Source organism: Aotus nancymaae, unplaced genomic scaffold (genome assembly GCF_030222135.1).
Source record: "Aotus nancymaae isolate 86718 unplaced genomic scaffold, 86718_ANA_hifiasm-v0.15.2.pri h1tg000008l, whole genome shotgun sequence".
Lineage (NCBI taxonomy): Eukaryota > Metazoa > Chordata > Mammalia > Primates > Aotidae > Aotus > Aotus nancymaae.
In genome coordinates, this window is record NW_026988419.1 from 42,619,101 (window position 1) to 42,643,892 (window position 24,792).

The 24,792-nt window shown below is 44.7% G+C and overlaps 1 protein-coding gene across 2 annotated transcripts in view; it reads left to right on the plus strand.

Annotated features, from left to right (window-relative positions):
- The first annotated feature begins 9,123 nt into the window (after positions 1–9,123).
- Positions 9,124–24,792, plus strand: part of NEMP2 (nuclear envelope integral membrane protein 2) — an 81,017-nt gene continuing 65,348 nt past the window's right edge. Inside the window, exons 1-2 of one of the 2 annotated variants that reach the window (XM_012464135.2) lie at positions 9,124–9,290; positions 18,877–18,992. In XM_012464135.2, the coding sequence (XP_012319558.1) occupies positions 9,191–9,290; positions 18,877–18,992 (216 nt within the window). In that variant the 5' untranslated portion in view covers positions 9,124–9,190. Of the gene's footprint in view, positions 9,291–18,628; positions 18,993–24,792 lie in introns of those variants that run through there. The other variant, XM_012464137.2, reaches the window with a different exon arrangement.

Sequence of the window (24,792 nt, forward strand, 5' to 3'; positions counted from 1 at the left end):
ACACTCTTGTTCTCTCCTCGTGAGGGGTATATTTAGGGTCAGGAATTTGAGGGAGACATCCCCACTTTCCTGAACCCTCACCAGCAACCAGGGTGTGGGTACTCAGAAGCCCTGTTTAAGCAGCCCTGCCTCACGGCAGAGCCAAACCCCCGGCTCATACCAAATTTGTTGTTGTAAATTAGCCCATTTGGCATAAAAGGCTCCCATTTTCTAAAAAAAAAACTGTATTTTCGGTCTTTTTTTTCTTTTTCTGTCTCTCTTAGCTTTCTCTCTTTCTCCCTTTCAAAATGGTGGCTGTACCACGCCCTTAAGATGGTGGCCGCTTTACACTTTTAATTCTATCCTGTGCCTCGCCCTTAAGGTGGTGGCCGCCTTATACTTTTAGTCTTATCCTGTGCCACGCCCTTAAGATGGTGGCCGCTTTACACTTTTAATTCTATCCTGTGCCTCGCCCTTAAGGTGGTGGCCGCCTTATACTTTTAGTCTTATCCTGTGCCACGCCCTTAAGATGGTGGCCGCTTTACACTTTTAATTCTATCCTTTGCCTCACCCTTAAGGTGGTGGCCGCCTTACACTTTTAGTCCTATCCTGTGCCTCGCCCTTAAGACACTTTTAATCCTATCCTTCTTTCTTTCTGCCTAATTCCAATGCAAGTGAGTGAGTGAGTTTATGTGTAGTCCCACAGCGTAACAGCTGCGGGGCTTGTGTGGGCCTCAACCCGCGGTTCCACAGGGACATAACCAGGAAAGCATCAGCCTGGCCTCCCATCTGGGGGGCACCCACCCTTTGTTTGTCAGTCTTGCATGTAGTACTGTGTTTATTGTAGCCATGTGGCACATAGCCCTGGCCATGTCTTTTCTTGGTTTTTGCCTAATTATGATTATTATAAACGTGCAGGCTTTCTGGTATCTTCGTTCCCAACCCAACCTCTGTTCCTCTTGCACCACCACCAAGGTACTTCTAGCCAAAGAAACCTCCTTTCTGCCCTTAGCCTCTCCACCTTCCTCTTCTTTTTCTGACCCTAATGCGCCTGAGGAGCTGTCCTTTCCACTGGCCCGACCCAATGATCCTCCACCTTATGATAAACCTCAAACCCCTTCAGCTCCTCCACCTCCTGATTAAAACCTGGCCTCACCTGTTAGTGCTCACACCCGCTCACGCGGTGCTCCCAACGACAAGGCCTCCCTCCTTTGCCCCCTCCGTGAGGTGGCCGGAGCAGAGGGCATTGTCCGAGTGCATGTTCCCTTCTCCCTCTCTGACCTATCGGCCATTGAGAAATGCCTAGGTTCCTTTTCCACCAACCCTGCTGCTTACACCAAGGAATTCCGTTACCTTACTCAGGCATATGATTTAACCTGGCATGACACGTTTGTCATCCTATCCTCCACCCTCACCCCAGATGAGTGTGACTGGATTTTTACAGCAGCCCGGGAACACGCTAATCAGGAACATCTTACTGATAACCAGATGCCAGTAGGTGCGGCAGCGGTCCCAGAGGCCGACCCTAATTGGGACTATCAGGACAGTCGAGATGGCTGCCGCCGCCGAGACCAGATGTTACGGTGCCTCCTGGTGGGCATGCAAAACGCAGCTCAAAAGGTAGTCAATTACGATAAGTTAAGGGAAATAACTCAGGGACCTGATGAAAACCCAGCCATCTTTCTTGACCACTTAACTAATGCTATGATCCTCCATACACAGCTGGATCCGGCCTCCTCAATAGGAGCTACGGTCCTAGCCACCCACTTCATCTCCCAGTCGGCGGCTGATATAAGAAGGAAACTTAAAAAGGCTGAGGAGGGCCCCCAGACTCCCATGCGAGACCTGGTAAACATGGCATTTAAAGTTTTTAATGGCCGAGAGGATAAAGCTGAGGCCACCCGACAGGCCCACTTAAGGCGAAAGGTTGACCTCCAAACCCGAGCTCTTGTAGCGGCCCTGAGGCCGGCAGCCCACCGAACATCTGATGAGGGAGGTCCATCGAAACCCTTCCGAAATGTTTTAAGGGTCCCACCCGGGTCCTGTTATAGATGTGGTCGAGAAGGACATTGGGCCTGGGAGTGCCCCTGTCCTCGACCACCCCCTGGACCTTGCCCAGATTGCAAACGAACTGGACACTGGAAGGTTGATTGCCCGTCCCGGACCAAAGGCCCACTCCCTGCACCTCTATGTGGGGAGCAGGCCGGTCTGCAGGAGGCAGTCCCTTCACCTAAATTTCTTGGCCTTCTGGATGACTGATGCAGCCCGGACTCGAGGACCCCCATCACCCTTGCCGAGCCCAGGGTAACGCTGCAGGTAGCGGGTAAGTCCATTTCCTTCTTAGTGGACACGGGGGCTACCTACTCTGTATTACCTTCCTACTAAGGTCCTAGCATACCTTCCCAGGTCTCGGTCATGGGAGTTGATGGAAGGCTTTCCTATCCCAACCAACCCCCTCCCCTAACCTGTCTCCTCGAGGGACACCCCTTCTCTCACTCCTTTTTAATCATACCCTCATGCCCAGTTCCCTTACTAGGACGAGATATTCTCCAGATTGTAGGGGCCACCCTCCAACTCACTAATCTCACATACATGAAGTCAAACCCCTCACATACACACCTCCTACTGTCTCTTCTAATGGAGGCTACACCCTGTCCAAACCCTACGACCCAACTCCCTATCCCTCCGGATGTAGTTAAAATACTTCTCAAAAATGCTACTCGTTTTCCCTCACGTCCTCAGTTTCCTATTTCAAAGACCCACTGTCAGGGCCTGAAGCCTATCATCGCTCGACTCCTCATTGAAAATCCTTCAGTTAGTCTTCATCCTTCTTCTCCACTCAACCCTGCTACTTTACTTCCCCGTCCATCCCACTCCCCTTCCCCAATTCATTCCTGTCCTGAACTAATAGAGGCATTTGCTAAACCACGAGAGGGTCTATCTAGCCTTCCACTCCCCAGCCCCGACTTTACCTTATATGTAGATGGGAGTTCAGTAATAACGGCCAAGGGACGGCGAAAAGCAGCCTATGCTGTAGTTACAGATTCAGCCACCCTCGAGGCACGCCAACTCCCTGATGGGACAACATCCCAAAAGGCAGAGCTCATTGCCTTAACCCGAGCTCTCACACTAGCAAAAGGGAAATGGGCAAATATCTATACAGACTCCAAGTATGCTTTCCTTATTACTCATTGTCACGCTGCCCTTTGGAAAGAGCGAGGATTCCTTACCATAAAGGGGACCCCCATAGTCAATGCCACCCATATCTCAAACCTCTTGCAGGCTCTGTTACTCCCCAAAGAGGTTGCTGTCATCCACTGTCGGGGGCACCGGACCCAGCAGGATCCCATTTCTCGGGGCAATGCAAGGGCAGATGCGGTAGCGAAGGCTCTAACCAGTACCAGGCCAGCTCCTGCTCCAGTCCTGTTCCTTACCACAGCCACATTGCCGGTGTACTCGCCATCAGAAAGACAGGACCTTATGTTAAGGGGTGGAACCAAGTCTGACCAGGGCTGGATCTTCCTGAATAATAAGATCGCCCTTCCACGGGAACAGGCTCCTAAAATTATTGCCGAAATCCACCAATCCTTACATATAGGGCCCAAAGCGTTACACCGCTTTGTGCAACCCCTCTTTTATTCACCAGGTTTGCAACAGACAATTGAGCAGGTACACAAAACATGCGTTACTTGCTCTAAGGGCTCATCTCAGGGAAGCTTGAGACTGCAGTTTCCCACCCACCAAATGTGTGGCAATCTGCCGGCTCAGGATTGGCAAATTGATTTCACCCATATGCCCACTCACAAAAAACTTCGCTACCTCCTAACCTTGGTAGATACCTTTTCAGGTTGGATTGAAGCCTTCCCTACCTCTCGTGAAACAGCAGATACGGTAGCATCCATTCTTATTCAAGAGATCATCCCCCGCTTTGGCCTACCTGCCACCATCCAGTCAGACAACGGTCCAGCATTCATAGCCCAGGTAGTCCAGCTGGTTGTCAAGTCTCTCAACATCTCCTGGAAACTACACATCCCCTACCACCCTCAGCCATCGGGAATCCTGGAAACAAGGCCCCACCACTAGAACCCAATACAGCGCTACTAGCTCATATGCGAGAAGTTGGACATGTCCAACTCTTCAGTCGAGGTGCCAGCCAACTGACCTGTCCCCCTTACTTCGCCCCTATTCAGCAGGAAGTAGTCAGAAAGAGCGGCGCCCTCTATCTATCATCAAAAGGTCGGAATGTAAGGTTGGCCGCGTTGTGGAGAGTTCGGACACGCCTCCTCCCCTCACCGGGAGCTCGGACACGCCTTCCTCCCCTCGCCGGGAGCTCGGACACGCCCCCTCCCCTCGCCGGGAGCTCAGACACGCCTCCTTCCATCCGGGTCCCACTCCCCTCCATTTTGTCCCACCCACCTTGGCCACAGCCAATCGGATGCCTCCACTCCCTATAAAACCCCGTGCCTGAGAGGAGTCCGCGCGACTTCTCCGGCCCTTCCTGTCCGGACCGCAGAACCTCGTCCGGGAGCCTGAATAAATTCCCTTGCATTGGATTATTTTCGTGCTGGCCTCAGTTTCTTCGTTTCGTCCTCGGCGAAAACAGACCTTACACTGGGGTCTGGAGGAAGGTGGCCCTTTTCTCACAACTCTACCAGGCAGTGCCCCAGTGGGGACTGTGTGTGGGGACTCCAGCCCCACATTGCCCTAGCAGAGGTTCTCCATGAGGGCTCCATACCTGCGTAAATTTCTGCAGAAGTTCCCAAACCTCAATTTTTTTAAAAAATTAATTAATTTTTATTGTACTTTAGGTTCTGGAGTACATGTGCAGATCATGCAGGCTTGTTGCATAGGTACACACATGGCAATGTGGTTTGCTGCCTCCATCCCCCCATCACCTACATCTGGCATTTCTCCCCATGTTATCCCTTCCTGACCTCCCTACTCCCGCTGTCTCTCCCTTGGCTTCCTCCAACAGATCCCATTGTGTGATGCTCCCCTGCCTGTATCCATGTGTTCTCATTGTTCAACACCCGTCTATAAGTGAGAACATGCGGTGTTTGATTTTCTGTTCTTGTGTCAGTTTGCTGAGAATGATGATTTCCAGATTCATCCATGTCCTTACAAAGGACACAAACTCATCATTTTTTGTGGCTCCATAGTAGTCCATGGTGTATATGTGCCACATTTTCCTTGTCCAGTCTATCGTTGATGGGCATTTGGGTTGGTTCCAGGTCTTTGCTATTGTAAACAGTGCCGCTATCAACATACGTGTGCATGTGTCTTTATAATAGAGTGATTTATAATCCTTTGGGTATATACCCAGTAATAGGATTGCTGGGTCAAATGGAATTTCTATTTCTAGGTCCTTGAGGAAGTGCCACACTGTCTTCCACAATGGTTGAACGAATTTACACTCCCATCAACAGTGTAAAAGTGTTCCTATTTCTCCACATCCTCTTCAGCATCTGTTGTCTCCATATTTTTTAATGATAGTCATTCTAACCTCAGTTCTTCACTTCTGTGCGCCTGCAGGCTCAACACCATGTGGAAGCTGCCAAGGCTTGGGGTTTGCACCCTCTAAAGCAATGGTCTGAACTGTATGTTGTCCCCTTTTTAGCCAATGCTGGAGTTATAGCAGTTGGGACAACAGAGTGCCATGTCCCAAGGGTGCATAGAACAGGGGTGAGGGGGCCCTAGGTGCAGCCCAGGATACCATTTTTCCCTTTTAGGCCTCTGAGCTTGTGATGGGAGGGGCTGCCTAGAAGGTCTCTGACATGCCCTGGAGACATTTCCCCCATTGTTTTGTTGATTAACATTAGGCTCTTTACTTCTGCAAATATCTGCAGCTGGCTTGAATTTCTCTCCATTAAAATGGGTTTTTCTTTCCTATCACATCATCAGGCTACAAATTTTCCAAACTTTTACACTCTGCTTCCTCTTGAACACTTTGCTGCTTAGAAATTTCTCCTACCAGGACCAGGCACAGTGGCTCATGCCTGTAATTCCAGAACTTTGGGAGGACAAGGTGGGTGGATCACGAGGTCAGGAGTTCAAGACCAGCCTGACCAACATGGTGAAACTCTGTCTCTACTAAAAATACAAAACGTAGCTGGGTGTGGTGGCACATGCCTATAATCCCAGCTACTCAGGAGGCTGAGGTAGAAGAATAGCTTGAACCCAGGAGGCAGAGGCTACAGTGAGCTGAGATCGTGCCACTGCACTCCAGCCTGGGCAACAGAGCAAGACTCTATCAAAAAAAAAAAAAAGAAAGAAATTTCTTCCACCAGATACCCTAAGTCATCCCTTTCAAGTTCAAAGTTCCATAGAACCCATAATTTATAAAGGAAAGACATTTAATTAACTCACAATTCTCCAGGAAACTTACAGTCATGGTGAAGGGGCAGTAAACATGTTCTTCACAAGGCAGCAGGAGAGAGAAGTGCTGAGCAAAGGGGAAAAAGCCTCCTATAAAATCAATAGATTTAATGAGAATTCATTATCATGAGAACAGCATGAGGGTAACTACCCCATGATTCAATTACCTCCCACAATGTTGGGATTATGGGAACTACAATTCAAATGAGATTTGGGTGGGGACACAGCCAAACCGTATCACCCTATATTCAAATTCACTGGTTTTTTCCTCAGCTATGTCCAATCTACTGATAAGCTCATTGAAAGAATTCTTTCTTTCTGATGAGGTGCTTTTAATTTCTAGCCTTCCATTTCAGTTTCTAAATCATTTTCCCCTTTCTGCTGAAATTCTCTCTATATATTCATGCATGTTGTTCACTTTTTCCACTAGCTTTTTAACATATTATTTATAGCCCAATATATGGGTCATTTCTGAATCTGGTTCTGTTTTACCTCTTTTTTCTCCTCTCTGCTTTTTTGGGTGTCTTTTTCGATCAAATGATGGATATCATACACAGTAGAATAGTAAAGACTGAGGTAAATAATATTAATGTCCAAAAATAAACAAGCTGCTTCTGTCCGGTCAATAATGTGGGTGGTTGAGTCAATCTGGTCAGGAGTTGTGCTGAATTTGGGTTTTATTGTTGTTATTATTGCCCTCACTGTACCACAGGCTTTATTCAATTTCCTGTAGCAGGGGGTTGCTATTGCACTGTCTTAATATGGAGGCTAGAGTGCTGGGGAGTTTTTCTCAGTGCCCTTCACTCAGCTTTTAGCAGTGCTTGCATGCCTGTGTTACAGAGAGGTCTCTCCCCACACTCTTTTTCCTCCTCACTAGTTGACTGGTGTTGTTTGTCTCTGATGCTTGGCTTGTGGTGGGGAAAAGGGGTTTTTCATACTCCTAGCCCTGCCTTGGTTTTGGGCAGGGCCTGTGCACCTGAGCCTTAGATGTGAGGGTTTCTCAGTACTCCTGACATTTCCCCATTGTAGCCAAATCCTTCCTTTATCTGTGGTGGGTCTTGAGTGAGAGAGGGTTTCCCAGTAGTAGCTAACTTCAACTTTCTGTTGCTTCAGGACACTGAGCCCTAGTGTTTTCTGCTCCTGCTGCTCCCCAGAGGGTAGAAGGTTTGTGCTCCTATCTCTTCTCCAGAAGCAGGGGGTCTTTGCCAGGACCCTGCTGGTGGTAATGCTTCCTGGCCTTACCCCAGTGGATAAGGTTTTCATATGGGAGAAAGGTTTGGAGAGGTTAAGTGGAATTTCATGATTGTCCTCCAGTGACAGAACTGTCACCTCCTAATATTCTTGTCATCTCCGGAAAAATATTTATTGCTCATAGAGAGAAACGTAGTGTTTCAATATAGCTTCTTTACAGATATTTACTAAGGATCTGTGATATAAATAGCACTTTAAATATTTAGTAAATTGATGCCTGCTTTTCTCTCTCTACCAGATATATCTGCAGGAAAATACACTGACCATTCAACAATCCACCTGTTTCTTTTAGCTGCTTTCCACAGTGCCATCCAAAATTAAACCAAATCAAAATGAAGGTGGTTAGGTAAAAAAGCTGTCTTGCAAAAAGCAAGTGCACACCTCACCTGGGACTATAGGAAGGAATTGGATCAGGGGCTCCGCTGTTTCTCTAAAGATAAGCTTCACCCAAGTAAAGATGGTTTATTTTTAAAAATCATCCCTCTGCAAAGTCCCTTACAAGGAAATTTCTGAACTTTTTAAAAGCCATACATGGTGTACACATGGTCCCAAGCGCTTAAGGGCAGTTGGTTAAACCTTCCTTTGAGGGCAACGAAGGCCTCGTCCATCCTACTCAGAGTTTTAGGAAAAATGAAGCTTATCTATTTTTAAAAGGATAATTTATGTTACTTTGGGTTCTCTAAGATATCTCAGCAAAAGACCAGAATTAGAGAAGACTGTCCTAGTTAAGTATGGAATACTGAATCAAATTAATGGGTTCCATGGCCTGTGGAGGGAATGTTCTTTAAAATATATATATTACTATATCTCCTAATTATCAGTATTAAGACCATTCAAGTTATACATTAATTTAAAAATATATTACATTAAAAAACTTTTTTTTTAAACATAAGCGAATTTTAAGAAAACCTTAAAGGAACATTTTACAGCCCTTTGTACTCTGAAATGTGATGTCCGAGATTAGACATACAAGTCAGTGTTCCTTAAGCGGCCACATTTCCAATTTGTTATTGCTTGTTACCAAATGAAAGTAAAAAGGAAAACAGAAAGGTAAAATAAAGAAACTGGCTTTTATGTATTTATTCACAAAAAGGGCTTTTGCCGAAGGACCTTCCCATTCACAGGCTGTCACTCACTGGCGCTCGGAGAACTCAGCCTCCAAATCCGGCAGGTCATAGGTCAGCCAAGTTTTAAGAAATACTCCGGGAGGGCGACCCCTTCCTCTCTGCAACTCCCACCCCTGCGCCAAGAGCGGAGGGACGCTGGCGAGAGGTCCCCAGGGGAAGATGAGGCCCTGGACGCCCCGCGGGGACGGGAGGCCCGGAGGCCGGGGCCAGGAGCGTGCCACCGAGATCGCGCCACCGAAATCCCCTCCGGCCTGGGCAAGCTGAGCGCCGAGGCTGCGGGCGGCGGCCGGAACAACTGGCCATACTCTCCCTCCGCCCCGGGGAGGCGGGGTCTCCGCCTTTCCCGCGTTCAGGCCTCACCGCGCCCTCCGCCTTCTCTGAGTCTCCGCGCCACTTCCGCTCCTTAAGGCCGAATCGGCCCCTTAGGGCTCGGTCCCCCGGAGCTGACCCCTAACGAAATGCGGTCGCGCCAGGGGCGGTGGTGGCTGCTGCTCTGGCTGCCGCCCCTGGCCACACTGCCCGTGCGCGGGGAGGCGGCGACGGCGGCGGCGTTGTCAGGTAACCCGGCCCCGGCGGCGGCGGCGCGCGCGCGTGCTCGCTCCCCGGCTTCGCGGCCGCGGTCTCTGGTCCGGGCGGCGCTGCGAGGCCCCGGGAGCCGGGGGGTGCTCTCTTTTCTCGCTTCGGGGTCACCTCGCGGACGCGACCCACACCCGGGCAGGCCCCGCCCGCCCTTCCTGCCTTCTTGGACTTCTTTGGTCTCTCTCCTGGCAGTTGGACATTTTGTATTTTAGGACTAGAAGCAGCCGCGCAATCCAGTCGCCCAATTCGCTCGTTTTACAGAAGCAGCCGCTCAGAGAGGTTTTGCTTTGCCCAGGATCATACAACTTGTCACGAGCACAGCTGACCCTAGTCTCCAGACTGTCAGCACACGGCCTTTTGTACAGTACATCAATGCATGTTGAAATCCTTGTTATTTCACTATCTAGTATTCCTTTGGTTTCAAGAGTAGAGAAGGTAAGAGCTTCAACTTCAGAATCCGACGAAATTCTCCTGCCCTTGACTGGCTGTTGACCCTGAGCGAGTAACATAACGGGTCCCACGTGAGCCGCCGATAATGAGGCCTCACAAGGTTCTGTGATGTTTGTGTGCACAATGCCTGGCGCACAGGAAGCAGGAACTGGTAGCCGCTTCTAGCGTTGGGGGCTCGCCACGGAGTGGGCTCAGGATCCTGGCACACTGGGGAAAGATCTGGAAGGACACCTGGGGAGGTCAGAAACCTGGAGTTCCAACTCCAGATCTGCTGCTAATTTACCATGAGCTTCACAGTTTTTTCTTTTTTTTCTCATAAAATCTTTTAAGAGATTTCCTGGATGCACTCTCTACCAACTTCCCTTCACTTCTTTGGCCACCCTGGTTGCAAGGGAGGCTGCCAGGTGTATTCTTTTAGTTGAGTGTGGCCCTCCCTCCAGTTGCACCGCGGTTTTTTATCTAAGGATGAATGAGAGACTGGATGTTGATGAGGTCATTACCAGATTCTGCCACAGCTACCAACTGAGGGAATCTTGTAGTGAGTTACATGTTGGGGAACTGTTGGATACCGGTTTTCATTGAACAGACATTTGTTGAGTGTTCATTATGTGCTAGGCAGTGTTATAAGTGCTTTAAGTGCAGTATTGATCATATTTAATACCCATGGAAGCCCTATGGGGGAAGGTACCATTTTATTCCCATTTTATAGATGAGAGAACAAAGCCTTGGTAGTAAGAAATACAATTATGTGCTGGTGAAAAAATAAAACACAAATCTGTCTAAGCAGGAAGGTTTCTGGGCATGGCAGCAGGGAGAAAATTAGAAGTAGCCTTAGACCAGCACCCAGTCATTACCTTCAGCCACAACTGTGGTATAACCTTGGTCCAGGCACAGAGTCGTTATGGACCAAAGTTTTCTCATGAGTAAAATTAAGATGTTTTTACCGAAGAGTTTCCAACATTTTCCTCACCTCAATGAACCTGGTGTTTTTAAAATTTTTATGTTACCGCATTTAGTATAATAGTAACAGCCTGTTTCTCTGTTTTGTTAATCAAAGGCACACATAAATGCTTATTGGAGCTTCTGTTCTGTCTGAGACATGCAGGATGCCCACTGAGTTGATTAAAATTAGTCCACAGCTAAGAAGAAAGGCAACTTCTGTAGCCTTACAGGGATGCCTGCCATTCCAATAGCCTTTCCAATAGGGACTGAAGCGCCCAGCATCCTGTAGTTTGCCAGTGACACTGTGTTGGAAGCTCTGGATTAGACAAGGCCTAAGAACTATTGCTTCTCTTTAAAAGTCTGGTTTCATGAGGACCCTGAGAGGAAACAGCTGGTACTTCTTTAAGCTAGAGGCTTGGATTAGGTGATACTTAAGGTGCCTTTCTGTTCTAAAATGTTGTCTTGAATAACACACCCTTCAATGGAATGAAGAACATTCAGACCAACGCCAGCTTTCTGTCACTCTATTTGGAGAAAAGTCGGAGACAGTTGACACAGGGGGAGTAGGTAGTTGTCTGACTGAGAGGAAGAGAAATGTCAAGCCAGGAGTTTCCCATAATTTGCAGCCAGTTAGTGAGATCTCTAAAAACCATGTGCTGTCCTGAGATGAAGTTCAGGCCCTGGCAGTGGTTTCCCAGGCTTGAACTATGGTAGCAGTCCATTTGAAACCACAGCTTTCAAATTCATCTGTGAAGAAAGATCTGGGCTTGAAGTTAAAGACTTGAGTGTGCATTAGTATGTACTAATTCCAGTTTCATTCTCACATTCTTGAAGAAATAAAAAGATTAATATTCAGGTTAAAAAAAAACTGAGGTTAAGAGAACAGTTATGTTTATCACTTTGGTGCCTCATGTTAACTCCTTTGAAAAGGTGAATTTACAAAAAACAAATACTAAGAAAAATCCTGGCTCCATTTGACTTCTCACAAGTTAAAACTTGTTGATTTTTTGCTTTTTGTGTTTCCTGCTCTTCTCACTCCCCTTCCTTGTGCCCAAAGAAAAGCAGTTATAGGGCAAATGGAGACGTTTGTCATATAATATAATAAGTATTTATATTATGATTCCATTCCAGTTTCATCATCTGAAGATAGTTTTTTTTCCCCATATGAGGGGGCCACGTCAGTTTTCAGGAGGAACATTGGTGAAATATTTTTATGTTGGGAGTTAGGTTCTGCTAAGATTTGAGGTGTATGTGCGTTTTATTTTTAGCATATTCTGTAAGTAGGTTTAAGCACTACCTGCCCTTTTCTGATGTTTTGACTGAGGATTCTTTTTTTTTTAACTGTGTATATGACTCAACTCTTTAACTGAAATATATACTTACATTTAGGAACACTAATGACAAAAGTACTACAAAGGAAATAATTGAACTTATAATTAAAGTAGGTGACATACAGCTGTCCCCTTTTTATTCTAGATATGTAGTTCTAAAATTAGATTAATTGAATATTTATAAATCAACTGGTATTTAAAGTGATCTAAGGAATCTGTCTCATTGATTAAGGGAACCCTGGCTTTCTGAACCATTTGGTAATGTAAATAATTAATGCCTCCTGTAGCGTTTTAGTGGTTTGAGCACAACTATCCAGAAATATACTGTTCTCTAGAAGTCAGGTTAATTGAAAGGATAAGGGAGCCTGCTGATGATGGCAAGAAGTTAAGAACAATTATACCCTGCCAGGCTTAGAAACCTGTCTTTCCATAGTAAGGATGGCATTCAGGGTTGATCCCACAGATACTCCTCAGTCCTTGGGAGATGCAGGCCTGGGATAGTCTACAATTCCAGATCATTCTCCCAATCTGATTCAGGCTTGAGGAGGTGACTACCTAGGTTATGGAGCACCTTCCAGGGGGGACATATTAAATGCTTCAGCCTCAACTAGCAGTAGCTTTCCTTAGGCAGGTATTGTTCCTTTTTGACCAAATGAATGATTATTGTTTGTTAGTTTTTTAAATAAATTCCTAGAAACTCTGTTTCATTTCCTGGATTGCATTGTAAGGGTATTATTGTTGTTGTTCTAATTTTTAAATTTTTTTTTATTTATTTTTGAGACTGGATTATGAGACTGGCTAATTTTTGTATTTTTGGTAGAGACAGGGTTTCACCGTGTCTCAGGTGAATTTGACCAGCTCAGGCTGGTCTCAAATTCCTGGCCTCAAGTGATCCTCCTGCCTTGGCCTCCCAAAGTGTAGGGATTACAGGCATGAGCCACAGCACCGGCCTGTTGTTTTGATATGTTTGAGTTTGCCTGCATTTGCTACCAAGAGGTTCTATCCGATTAGAATTAACCAGCAGTAACTGAGGCCTCATGAATAAGTGAAACCCACAGAGATGTAGGCAGCTTCATAGCATTCAGTGTCAGGGCGTAATCAGTGATCGAGTTCAAATAAGGAGTCAGACTGGCTCCATTTCCTATTTCCCATGCTCAGTTGGATAAGGAGATTGAAACTGAACAGTGAAATGTCTCTAGAATAAGATTGCTAAAGGGAAGAGAGACCTAAGAAATATATAGCCTTTATAATCAATCTAAAGTTGGAAGATCTGTTCTCTTTAGGAAGGCCGTGGGCCAGCTGTGACAACAGTCTTGTGACAATCACTGTCTTTTGCCTAGTCCAATTGGCCTATGGCTTACTGAACTGGCTTGAAGCTAAGCTTGCGGCTTCTTGTGGCTGAATTTCCTGTCCCTTATTTAGGAATGCCTGCGTGGGTTGATTGAAACTTATTCACCTCGGAAGAGAGGTAATAAGAAAGAAGGGCAGCCAGAGGACACCATGAAGCACTGAAACTTTGTCTGCGTAATCTCATGGATTATGTACATTCCACATCAGCTTCACCTCAAAAGCCAGAGGCCACTCTGGGGAATTCGAGGGAACACACTGTTTGCAACATGCTTTTACTAGTGTGTCTGTAGGTATGAATAGTCAGGACAACTTCCTTTCTTCCATGCTATTCTTAATCTGGTTGAAGACTGAGGGAAAATGCAGAACAAGTTTTCCTCTAACTGGCAGATCCCTTACACAGAATACAGTAAGGTATCATATATGAGCCAAATAAAAACAAGCTTAATGCCACCTCTTCTTTCTGCCCTCCTTTATTCAGTGAGGGGCAAGAAGATGGTCCCCAGCCCAGGGGATGTTAAGGGTTGTAGCACTCAACCCTCTAGCTATGGATATGTTGACCATGGTGTAGGATAAGGGGGAATTGCAGCCTGTGGGTTCCAGACTGACCCTCATGCTTTATGGGTTCTGTAGAGGGGATGGCAGTGGCACAGGCTGGCAAGGGCACCCTGCTATGTCAGGTGGTTTCAAGGGAAGGTCAGAGTGCACCTCCTTTTATGGTGCTAACTAGCTCTGGCCAGGCTCTTACAAAGATTGGCTGGACTTCCACTGGTGGGCCACACATGCCCAAATAACCCTCTAGGCCTCTTGAATCATAAGCTACACACAAAAGACAAATATTTAAGTGCTAGGGTTACAGTAATAAACATGCAATGTCCCTTATTTCATGGAAAGACAGAGTATAAGCTAATAAATACATATGTAATATGAAGAAAGAATAAAGCAGGTGGAAGTGGTTGGAGTGTGTTTGTTTAGATAGTGGGATCAAAGAAGGCCGTTCTGAGAAGGCAGCGTTTGATAGAGTACATCAATTATTGGAAGGCATGAGCTCTGCCAAGATCTGGCAGAAGAAGGTTGCAGACTGAGGAAACTTGCGGTAGGGTGGGCTGGCATCTTGAGGACAGGAGGGCTAGGTGTGACTGCGGCAGCTGGGCTGGGAGGAAAGTGGAGGAGAGAAGGTCATAGAGGCACTCAGGTCCTTGGAAGGGAGGGGGATTTTATTAATGGAGTAAAGGGAAGCCATTGGAGGGTTTGGTTTTTTTTTTTGAGTTGGAGTCTGACTCTGTCACCCATGCTAGAGTGCAGTGGTGCAGTCTTGGCCCATCGAAACCTCCGCCTCCCAAGTTCAAGCGATTCTCCTGCCTCAGCCTCCCAAGTAGCTGGGACTACAGGTGTGTGCCACCACACCTGGCTAATTTTTTGGATTTTTAGTAGAGACAGGGTTTCACCTTGTTAGCCGGGATGGTCTCGATCTCCTGACCTCATGATCTACTCGCTTGGCCTCTCAAAGTGCTGGGATTATAGGTGTGAGCCATCATGCCTGGACCTGGAGGGTTTTAAGCAGGTAAATGATATGTTCTGATTCATGTTTTTGTTTTATGAGACAGAGTCTCACTCTGTCGCCCAGGCTGGAGTGCAGTGGCGTGATCTCGGTTCACTGCAACCTCACCTCCCAGGTTCAACTGATTCTCCTGCCTCAGCCTCCTGAGTAGCTGAGATTACAGGCATGTGCCACCACGCCTGGCTAATTTTTATATTTTTAGTAGAGACAGGGTTTCACCATGTTGGCCAGGCTGGTCTCGAACTCCTAACCTCAGGTGATCTGCCCACCTTCCAAAGTGCTGGGATTACAGGCGTGAACCACCGTGCCTGGCCCCAATTCATGTTTTTAAAAGATCTGTTTGCTAATTGAAGAGTAGGTTGTAGGGGTAAATGTGGTGGTAGGGGGCAAATCTGGAAGCAGTGAGACCAGCTAGGTAGAAGGCTATTACAATCATCCTAGTGCAAGAGGAATGTGGCTTGGGTAACAGAGAAGCATTTACTCCTATGTTGAAACTGCAGTGTACACTATACTTAAATTGCATCATCTTGTTCTTAAGAGCTCTAGATTTCTAATGATTTAGGAGACAGTCTTAGGACCAAGTGGAAAGAAACTTATTCGAAGAGAGCATTTGATTGCAAAGCTCAGGCCTCACCAAAAAGCTGTTTCCTCAGACCATTAACAAAAGGGAACTATTCTATGGGAGTTGATTTAGCCCCTGAAGTAGCACCACTCACAAGGAGAAGATTGCAGGGAGGGTCCCTTGGAGGCATCCACAAGAAAAGCCCCTCTAGCATTGAGCACATGGGTGGTGAAGAAAGGTATGTCTGGAAGTAAACATTCTTATCATAGTTTGGGCTGTTGGGTCTGTGTACCCGAGTCTTCATGCTGTTGACCTGTTCTGCTGGAATGAACTCCCTTTACAACAATGGGTAAGAATCCCTCTCTTTTATTTGAGGACTCCCAGTATAAAGTTCTCAACTCTAACCGTGTTCAGAGACCCCCCCAAAAGGCTGTGCAAAGGCAAAACATGGTAAGGTGAATCCAGAGACCTGATCCCTCACCTCTGCTGCTCACTAAATAGGAGCATTTAACGTGTTCTCATGTCTTCTCATTGCAGTTGCTCAGAATCTTCCAAGTTATACACTACATTCCTTGACATTCGTCTTTTCTACAGGAGCTGCCAGCCCTTTGATATCCCTGGGACTGCACTTCCCCGTGTGCTGCCCTTGGCCAGAAGTCATTTGCATCTCAGATATGCCAAAAATGTGTTTCAGCATTGGTTGCTTTGTGTGTTCATAGCCTTGGTTGTGAATTCTCCTTTTGGCTCTAGTGCATGGACACACCATGCAGGAGCACATTTTGCATTTTTGGTATCCTGTATTTAACAGAGAGCCCCTAGAGGAGCCATCTCCAACCTTTTTGGCAACAGGGACCGGTTTCATGGGAGAAAACTTTTCCACAGGACAGGAATGGGATGGGGGATGGTTTAGGGATGAAACTCTTCCACCTCAGATCATCATGCATTAGTTAGATTCTCATAATAAGCATGCAACCTAGATCCCTCGCATGTGCAGTTCACAGTAGGGTTCACGCTCCTGTGAGAATCTATTGCCACTGCTGATGTGACAAGAAGCAGAGCTCAGGTGGTAATGCTCGCCCACCACACCCACTGCTCACCTCTTGCAGCCCAGTTCCTAACAGACCATGGACTGATATTAGTCCTCGGCCCCAGGGTTGGGGACCCTTGCTCTGGAGGTTCCTTCTTGTGCTTTTTCCTCACTTTTAACCTGGCTTCTTGTATTTGTATCTTGAACTCTCAAACTCTGTAAATTTCTTGATATACTTAGAAACATATGCATTTCATCATAATGTGAAAAGTAAAAATGAATGATTTGACTGTCACAGTTGAACACACTGGGTCCTTGTGTAACTTTGCTGCTTTGTGTAGTGACTGGAGAACCCTCCCTTTTATGGAGCTGTGTTTTGGGAGATGGTGAGCATTCCCAGGATCCTTTCCCCAAGTCTGTCTTCACTTTTCTCCAACTTAATGCTAAGGATGTTTCAGGCCAGGACCAGGGACTTGTCTGAGCATATTCAGTGTTGTTCCCTACATGGATGTAATTGTTTACTAGCTGTTACTGGTTACTCAGTTCTTCCCCAACTTTGGTGTAGCAAGTTGTTCTAGCTTCATTTCAGGATTTTCAGGAGAAACAACTGACCACTCTTTCCTTAAAGGAGTCAGGGGTTGCGTGTAAAGTCCATTTCTGTGTGTACCCATAAGTGTTCCTTGTTCCTGTTTCCTGTTGGACAGATGTGGGGGTGACACTCTATCTTGAATCCAGAAGAACTTGGGACTTTCATTCCACTTCATTTCAAATCCAAATACAGCAACGACCACAAAAGATAGTGACCATCATTACTTTCTGGTTTTCTTGTGGCATTTACATTAACCCTCTGTAATACTGAGGGTTCATATATATCTCTCTTCTCTCAGTTATGTTGAGTTGTATTATATGTGACATACATATATATTTAGGTATCTGTATCTGTCTCCAGCCAAATTTCTCCTTGCTGGAGTTGTGAAGATCATCTTCACATAATCCCACCAGTGAAAACTCAGTATATCCAAAATTGAACTCATTCCCACTTCCCTGTACAGACTTATTTCTTCTCTAATATTTCTTATCTGAGTAAAGGACCTCACTATCTCTCCACTGACCAGAAACCTTCACATCATATTCTTGTTTTCCTTGATAAAATGAATCTGCAAAACCTGTTGATTTCACTTCCTAATCTGTTTCTTAGTCCATGTCTTGCTTAGATTGCTTCAGTGGGCTTTTTTCCTTCTGCTTTCAGTCTTCTTCAGTATTCCACATTACTTACAGAATGTTCTTTCCAAAATACAGATGTGTTTCTGTCACTTCCTTACTGAGCTGGTATTCCCTGTTTGTTGCTGTAGATCTATTCTCAGCCCTTCTCTTCCCCGCTTAGTGTCTGGAAGCTAACCTCTATGGACTGCATTATATGGGCTTCTTTGCCCTCTGTCTTCCTGTTGAGTTTGGCTGATTCAGGGCATTGAAGGGACAGTGGGAGAGACAGGTTGTGGTACCCATACCTTCACCCTGCCATTCCACAAGAGTCCTGGCAGTGGCTGCATTCCTTTAGACTACAGTCCTCCCAGTTTCAGTGACTCCAGTAACATGGGATCCTCCACTTGCCATCTTGGGACTCGGGCTGCTAAAAGCTTCCTGCTGTTGTTAGTGCCTGGGAACTTCATAGTACCTTATTGTTAGTGCCTTAACCCTGTCCATATTTTTACTGAACTATTTACAGTTAAATCCATTTTAGTGTCAATAGTTTCTTGCTGAGACTGATACTTACCTAAAATCCTTCAATGCTTTGCTTTCAAGATGAAGTCCATATGGTATAGTAGTATCCATGGTTTTCCACTCCAGATACAGGTGTTCACATACTGTCCATCTATGCTCCCTCACCAAATAACAATCCAGTATCTGTAAACTGAATTAATTCTATGATTTACCTCATCTTCATGATTCTGTACATACTTGCTGGTTCTGCCCACCCCCACTCCCACCTCCTAATTTTTGTCTCATTGCCTCTACCTCACCCTTCAGCCCTTTACTCATGTTTTTGTCTTTTCTGGGGAGATGCCCATAATTCTCGCTTTCTGCTTCAGAATTGAAGGGGTACCTGTTCTCTGTGCTCTTAGTGCCCTCCAATGTCATAAGTATTGACACTTGGGCTATAGTATTTTCTGTCTGTCTCCTCTTTGGTTGGAAATACTGAAGGACTATAATTATCATGTAGGAGAATTTATTGGCCATAGAATGTTAAAACTACTACTGTTACCTCCCTGTGAATTTTTTTTTTTTTTTTAAAGATTCTGGGCAATTAAAGATTTAGAAAATGTATTCCCTTTTCCATCTCTCAGTTCAAAGGTGTAAAGCTTTGAAGGAAAAAGATTTAATTAGAACTTCTGAGTCAGACTGTTACTGCTACAATCAAAATTCCCATGTGGAGTGGAAATACATATGGTCAACTATGGAGGTAAGGGCCTACTTTTAAATCATGTATTAGGGACAGAGAATTACCATGTCCTAGGGACAGGAAATGTACCATTTCAGGAATAGAAACTATTTTTGGCATGATACAGATCTGTGTATCAGTATGAAAGCTGACTTGAGGATCAGACGCAGTGGGCAGTGTGAGAGAGGACATTAACTCCTTCATACTGTCCCTCAGCCCCTCCCAAGCCACTCCCAATGAATATACTATCTAAATGTATGCAGCATGCCTGCAGTTCAGGCACATCTCAAGACAGCATGTTCCTCCTACTTTCCAAAATTTTTTTTTTTTTTTTGAGACGGAGTTTCACTCTTGTTACCCAGGCCGGAGTGCAATGGCACAATCTCGGCTCACTGCAACCTCCGCCTCCTGGGTTCAGGCGATTCTCCTACCTCAGCTTCCTGAGTAGCTGGGATTACAGGCACGCGCCACCATGCCCAGCTAATTTTTTTGTATTAGTAGAGATGGGGTTTCACAATGTTGACCAGGATGGTCTCGATCTCTTGACCTCGTGATCCACCCGCCTCAGCCTCCCAAAGTGCTGGGATTACAGGCTTGAGCCACCGCGCCCGGCCTCCCAAAATTGTTATCCAAAGCCTCCAAATAGGAATTCTGGAATAACCACTGATTCCAAATATGGCCAAGATAGCAGTTGCTCTCAGTTGCCTAGTACTTTCCTTCATTCAGCAGTTAGCAGATATTTATTGAGCACCTATTAAGTGCCAAGAACTATTTCTAGGCTTCTAGGATGCATCAGTGAACAAAATAGATCCCTGCCATTGTGGATATTTACATTATCCCAGGTGGGGAATAGTAAACAATAAATATAACAGAGATGAAAATGGTAAAACTAGTAAGCACTATGAAAAAAGAAAATGTAGAGTAAGATCAGTGGGATGAGAGAAGTGGTAGCAAGTTGGTCAGGGTAATTCTTGTTGAGAAGGTAACATTTGAGAAAGATTTCAGTGGAGTGAGTTACTCAAGAAGGTACCTGGGGGAAGGCTGAGAGAATAGCCGGAACATTGTATCAGGAAGCATTTGATGTTGATTGGTACCATTGCTGATAATATGCACCACTTTGATCACTTGCTTAAGGTAGTGTCTGTCAGGTTCTTCCACTAAAATTACTATTTCCTTCCCTTTAATGAATGTTTTGAGGTGATAATTTGAGACTTTGTAGATAAACTCTTCCTCATGAAACTTTCATCTCTTAGTTTATCATTCATTGATGATGCTTTACTGAATCAATAATCATGTTGATGTTCTATATCATCTTTTTTTTTTTTTTTTTTTTTTGAGACTGGGACTTGCTCCAGTTATTTAGGCTTAAGTGCAGTGGTGTGATCTTGGTTCACTGCAGCCTCAACCTCTCCAGCTCAGGTGATTCTCCTATCTCAGGCTTTCAAGTAGCTGGGACTACAGGTGTGCACCACCACAACTGTCTATTTTGGGTTTTTTTTTTATTGGTATTTTTAGTAGAGATGTGTTTTTGCCATGTTGCCCATGAGTCTACTGAACTCCTGGACTCAAAGCAATCTGCCTGCCTCAGCCTCCCAAAGTGCTGGGATTACAGGTGTGAGCCACCACGCCCAGCACCATTATTCCATTTACATTCATTGGCATTATACTATAAGGAAGAGTTTTTCCTCCTTCCATTTATTTATTTATATCCATATGGTCTCACAAATTGCCAGTTAATTCAGGAGACTACAATCCATTACTCTCATTATTTATTTTGATACTCAAATTGTCCTAGACTTGGCCAGTCAGATGGAGCCCCTTCAAACTAGCTCCTATGTCCTTCTAACATGTGCCTTGCATTTTTGAGCACTACTTTACTTTCTAGCAAACAACATATTCTAGGCTTGTTGTATAATTTTCTAGACTCAGCTCTGGAATCATACATTTTTTCCAAGGAACAGTCAACATTAGGTGTATTCATTGCTACTGGCATATCGTCATGTGTGTACACACCCATACACCTGCACATACATCTATATCTACCTACTAGAAACTGTGAGTTCTGAGGTCTCCAGTATGACAGGGTTCATTCTTGTTTTCCAATTTTCATATTTGTAACTCCCTTCTCTGATAATGAGAAACCTGGCTCCCATTATCCTCAAATATGTTTATTTATTTGCCTAATCCCAGAATACACTAAAAGTGGTTTCAGGATTGCTGAGTCATAACATTACCAAAAACAAACCTAGTAACAGGAGTTCAATATTTATTTATAGTGTTTTTAAAAAAAATTTTTTCTGAGGTTGTGTATTTTAGGTTAATTCACCCTCATCTACTATCAGTATGGGGGTGAATTCAGTATGGTTACATTATTCATTCAAAATATAGTTTGTTTTTATTTGTTTCCATTTCAGGGTGTTCCTCCATCCTGGTCAATTTGATTATCATTTTTATTTTATATTTGTTTTAGTTTGTTGACAAAACATCACTGTATAAAATATTTGAAGAGATTTATTCTGAGCCAAATATGAGTGACCAATGGCCTGTGGCACAGCCTGCAGATTCTGAGAACATGTGCCTAAGGTGATCAGGGCACAGCTTAGTTTTATACATTTTAGGGAGACATGAGACATCAATCAAATATATTTAAGGTATAGATTATTTAGGCCCAGAAAAGCAGGACAACTTGAAGCAGGGAGGGGTGCAGTGTTCCAGGTTATAGGTAGATTTTAAAATTTTCTGATTGGCAGTTGGTTGAAAGAGTTATCAATAGAAAGGAATGTCTGGGTTATGATACGTAATTGTGGAGACCAAAGTTTTATCATAGAGATGAAGTCTGTAGGTAGCAGGCTTCAGAGAGAATAGATTGCAAATGCTTCTTATCAGACCTAAGGTCTGTATTGATATTAAATGCTGGTTGGCTTTTTCTAAATTCCAAAAGGGAGGAGAGTATAACGAGGCATGTCCAACCCCTGCTTCCTGGCATAGCCTGAACCAATTTTTCACGTTAACTTTGGAGTGCCCTGGTCGAGAAGAAGGTTCGATTCAGATGGTTGACAGAGTGGAGGATGTTGGAATTTTATTTTTGGTTTACAAATTTTGTTTATCTTTGTATTCTCAGACAAGATCATAGTGGGTTTTTTAAATGGCATTTTATTTTTAATTAAAAAAAATCTTTCTGATTTTTAATTTTTTTAGATTTGGAGGTACACGTGCAGGTTTGTCACATGGATATATTGCATAATGCTGGGGTTTGGGCTCTACTAAACCCATCCCCCAAATAATGACCATAGTACCCAGTTGATCGATTTTTGAGCCTTGCGCCTCTCCCTCCCAACCACCTTTTGACGTCCCCAGTGTCTGTTGTTTCCATCTTTATGTCTGTGTTAATATCATTATTTCTGAGTATCTACAATATTAATATGGCTTGAAAGTTAAAACTCTACACAAAGGTATTTTCAGAGAGGTGTCACTTTCTCGCCTCCCTCTATTAATTCCTATCCAACCCTTGTAGGCAATCAGTTTGAGTAGTTTCTGGTATATCTTTCCTGTGTCTTTTTTTTTGCAAAAGTAATTAGCTGTGCATATTTACATAGATGTAATGCTGTGTGCTTCTCTGTGGAGCCTGAGAGGAAGATATTTAACTATATGATACATGTGAATCGAAACAGTAAGTCTGATTTTATTATACCATTTTATAAAGCCATGAAACTGAGTGAGTTTAGATGGAGAAGAGAAGACGACCAATGGCTAAGCCTGGGTTAGTCTTATATTAAGAGTTCAGGCAGAAGGAAGGAGCCAGCAGAGAGACAAAAGAAGCAACAGTGAAGAAGGAGATGTCCTGGAAGCCCTGGGGAGACGTGTAACGAGGAGAAGGGAATAATCAGCAGTGCCAAATACTGTTGATAGGTCAAATAAGATGACTGAGAATTAATTGGGCATTTGGGTTAGCAACATGGAAGCACCAGTGACTTTGTCAGGACAGCCTTTTGGACATGAAAGCCTGATTGAAGTTAAATGGAGAATGGAAAGAGAGGAACTAGAGACTAAAGGCATGGGCAGCTTTTTAAAGGAATTTTATTGCAACAAGAAGCAAAGAAATGGGTGGTAGCTGGAGGGAAAAGTGGAGTCCATAGAAGGTTGTTTCTTCTTTTTTTAATGTTGTATGCTGATAGAAATGATCTCATAGAGAGGGAAGAAGTACTACTGGGATGTCCTTAAGTAGGCAAATGTGGACAGGATCCAGTGCCCAAGTTGGGACTTGCCTTTATGGAGCCTGTAAATTTCCTCTGTGGAAGAAATTTCCTCCCCACAGGCAGGAAGCAGAGCATGTGCCTGCAGGTGCTGACAGGTAGGTGCCTTTGCACATAGGAGCTGGTGGACATTCACTTCTGATTTCTTCCATTTTCAGTGAAGTAGGAAGGATCAACAGCTGAGAAGAGGATGGGGAGGAGGTGTTGGAGTATTGAGGAAGAAGTTGTGAAATCCTTTGTTGCAGAGGATAGAAGAACGAATGAATACTAGTGTGTGGTATGAATGACTGCAGCTTTCATGTCCCTCTCCAAGTTCACAGTCATGGATTTGAAGTGAGACTGGTGTGCATTTCTCCAGCACACTGGTGATGCAAATGCAGGAGTAGAATGGTGGAGAGTTGGATTTTGCAAGTGAGCATGACAAAGCAAGTGGGATGCAGAGGAGTCAAGGGTATGTGCCAGGGAATAGTGTATAGTAGTTGATCATGGGATTTAGCTGTCTAAAAAGAGACTGAGGATATCAAGAGGGTAAGGAGCAGGAGAAGGATGTTCAGCTGCTTAGGGAGGTTGGGGCACTAGATGGGCATACTGGAAAGATAGGAGATGGTGGTCACACAGTGAGATGCATGAAACACAATGTATGGAGGGGCTGCAATCTGGTACTGACAAGGTCCGGGGGATGGCCATGGAAGTGATTAGCTGAGTAGGGAGGACAAGAGCATAAGAGGAAAGGAGTCCCAGGAACTGAGAGGCCAGGATACTGGAAGGATTGGTGTGTATATTATATAAACTGAAATCCCCAAGAAGAATGGCAGGAAGTAGTATTGAAGAGAAAGCAACTTGAGCCAGGAGCCAGAAGCCAAAGTCAAAGAGAAATGTGGGAGTTGTAGATAGATAGTGGGTGATGTCTGATAGCCTGGGATTCAGAGCTAGTGCTCTTCCCTTTTCAGGTTTGCCCTACTCTTAGACAAAGAAGAGGAATAAAGAGAAGGACAGACAAAGGCAGCAGTGAAATTGTCATTTAATGACCACTGGGTTGTCAACATTGGCTTGTAGGTAGTGCTTTGTTGAATGATGTGAATAGGACCCGAGGTTGGGATCTGGTCCTTCAGTAGGCATGGTGAGAGAAGCCTGAATTACAGATGCTCACCTGATCCAGAAAAATGAAATGCTTTTCCTTAATCACAGTAGAAAATGGTGTCAATCTAAACCCTATTTTCAAACTATGCCTACTCACATAGTTTGCCACCTATTACAAATATACTTCAGAGATAATGTGATTGTGGGTTTGGTTCCAGATCACTGCAATAAAACAAATATCCCCATAAAGCAAGTCACACAAATTTTTTGGTTTCCCAATACCTATAAAAGTTGTATTTATACTATACTGTTAGTCTATTAAGGGTGCAGTAGCATTATATTTAAAAAAAAAACAACCTACATACCTTAATTTAAGAAATACTTTATTGCTAAAAAATGCTGACACAAAGACATGAAGTAAGCACATGCTGTTGAAACAATGGTCCCAGTAGACTTGCTTGACACAGGGTTGCCACATACCTTCCATT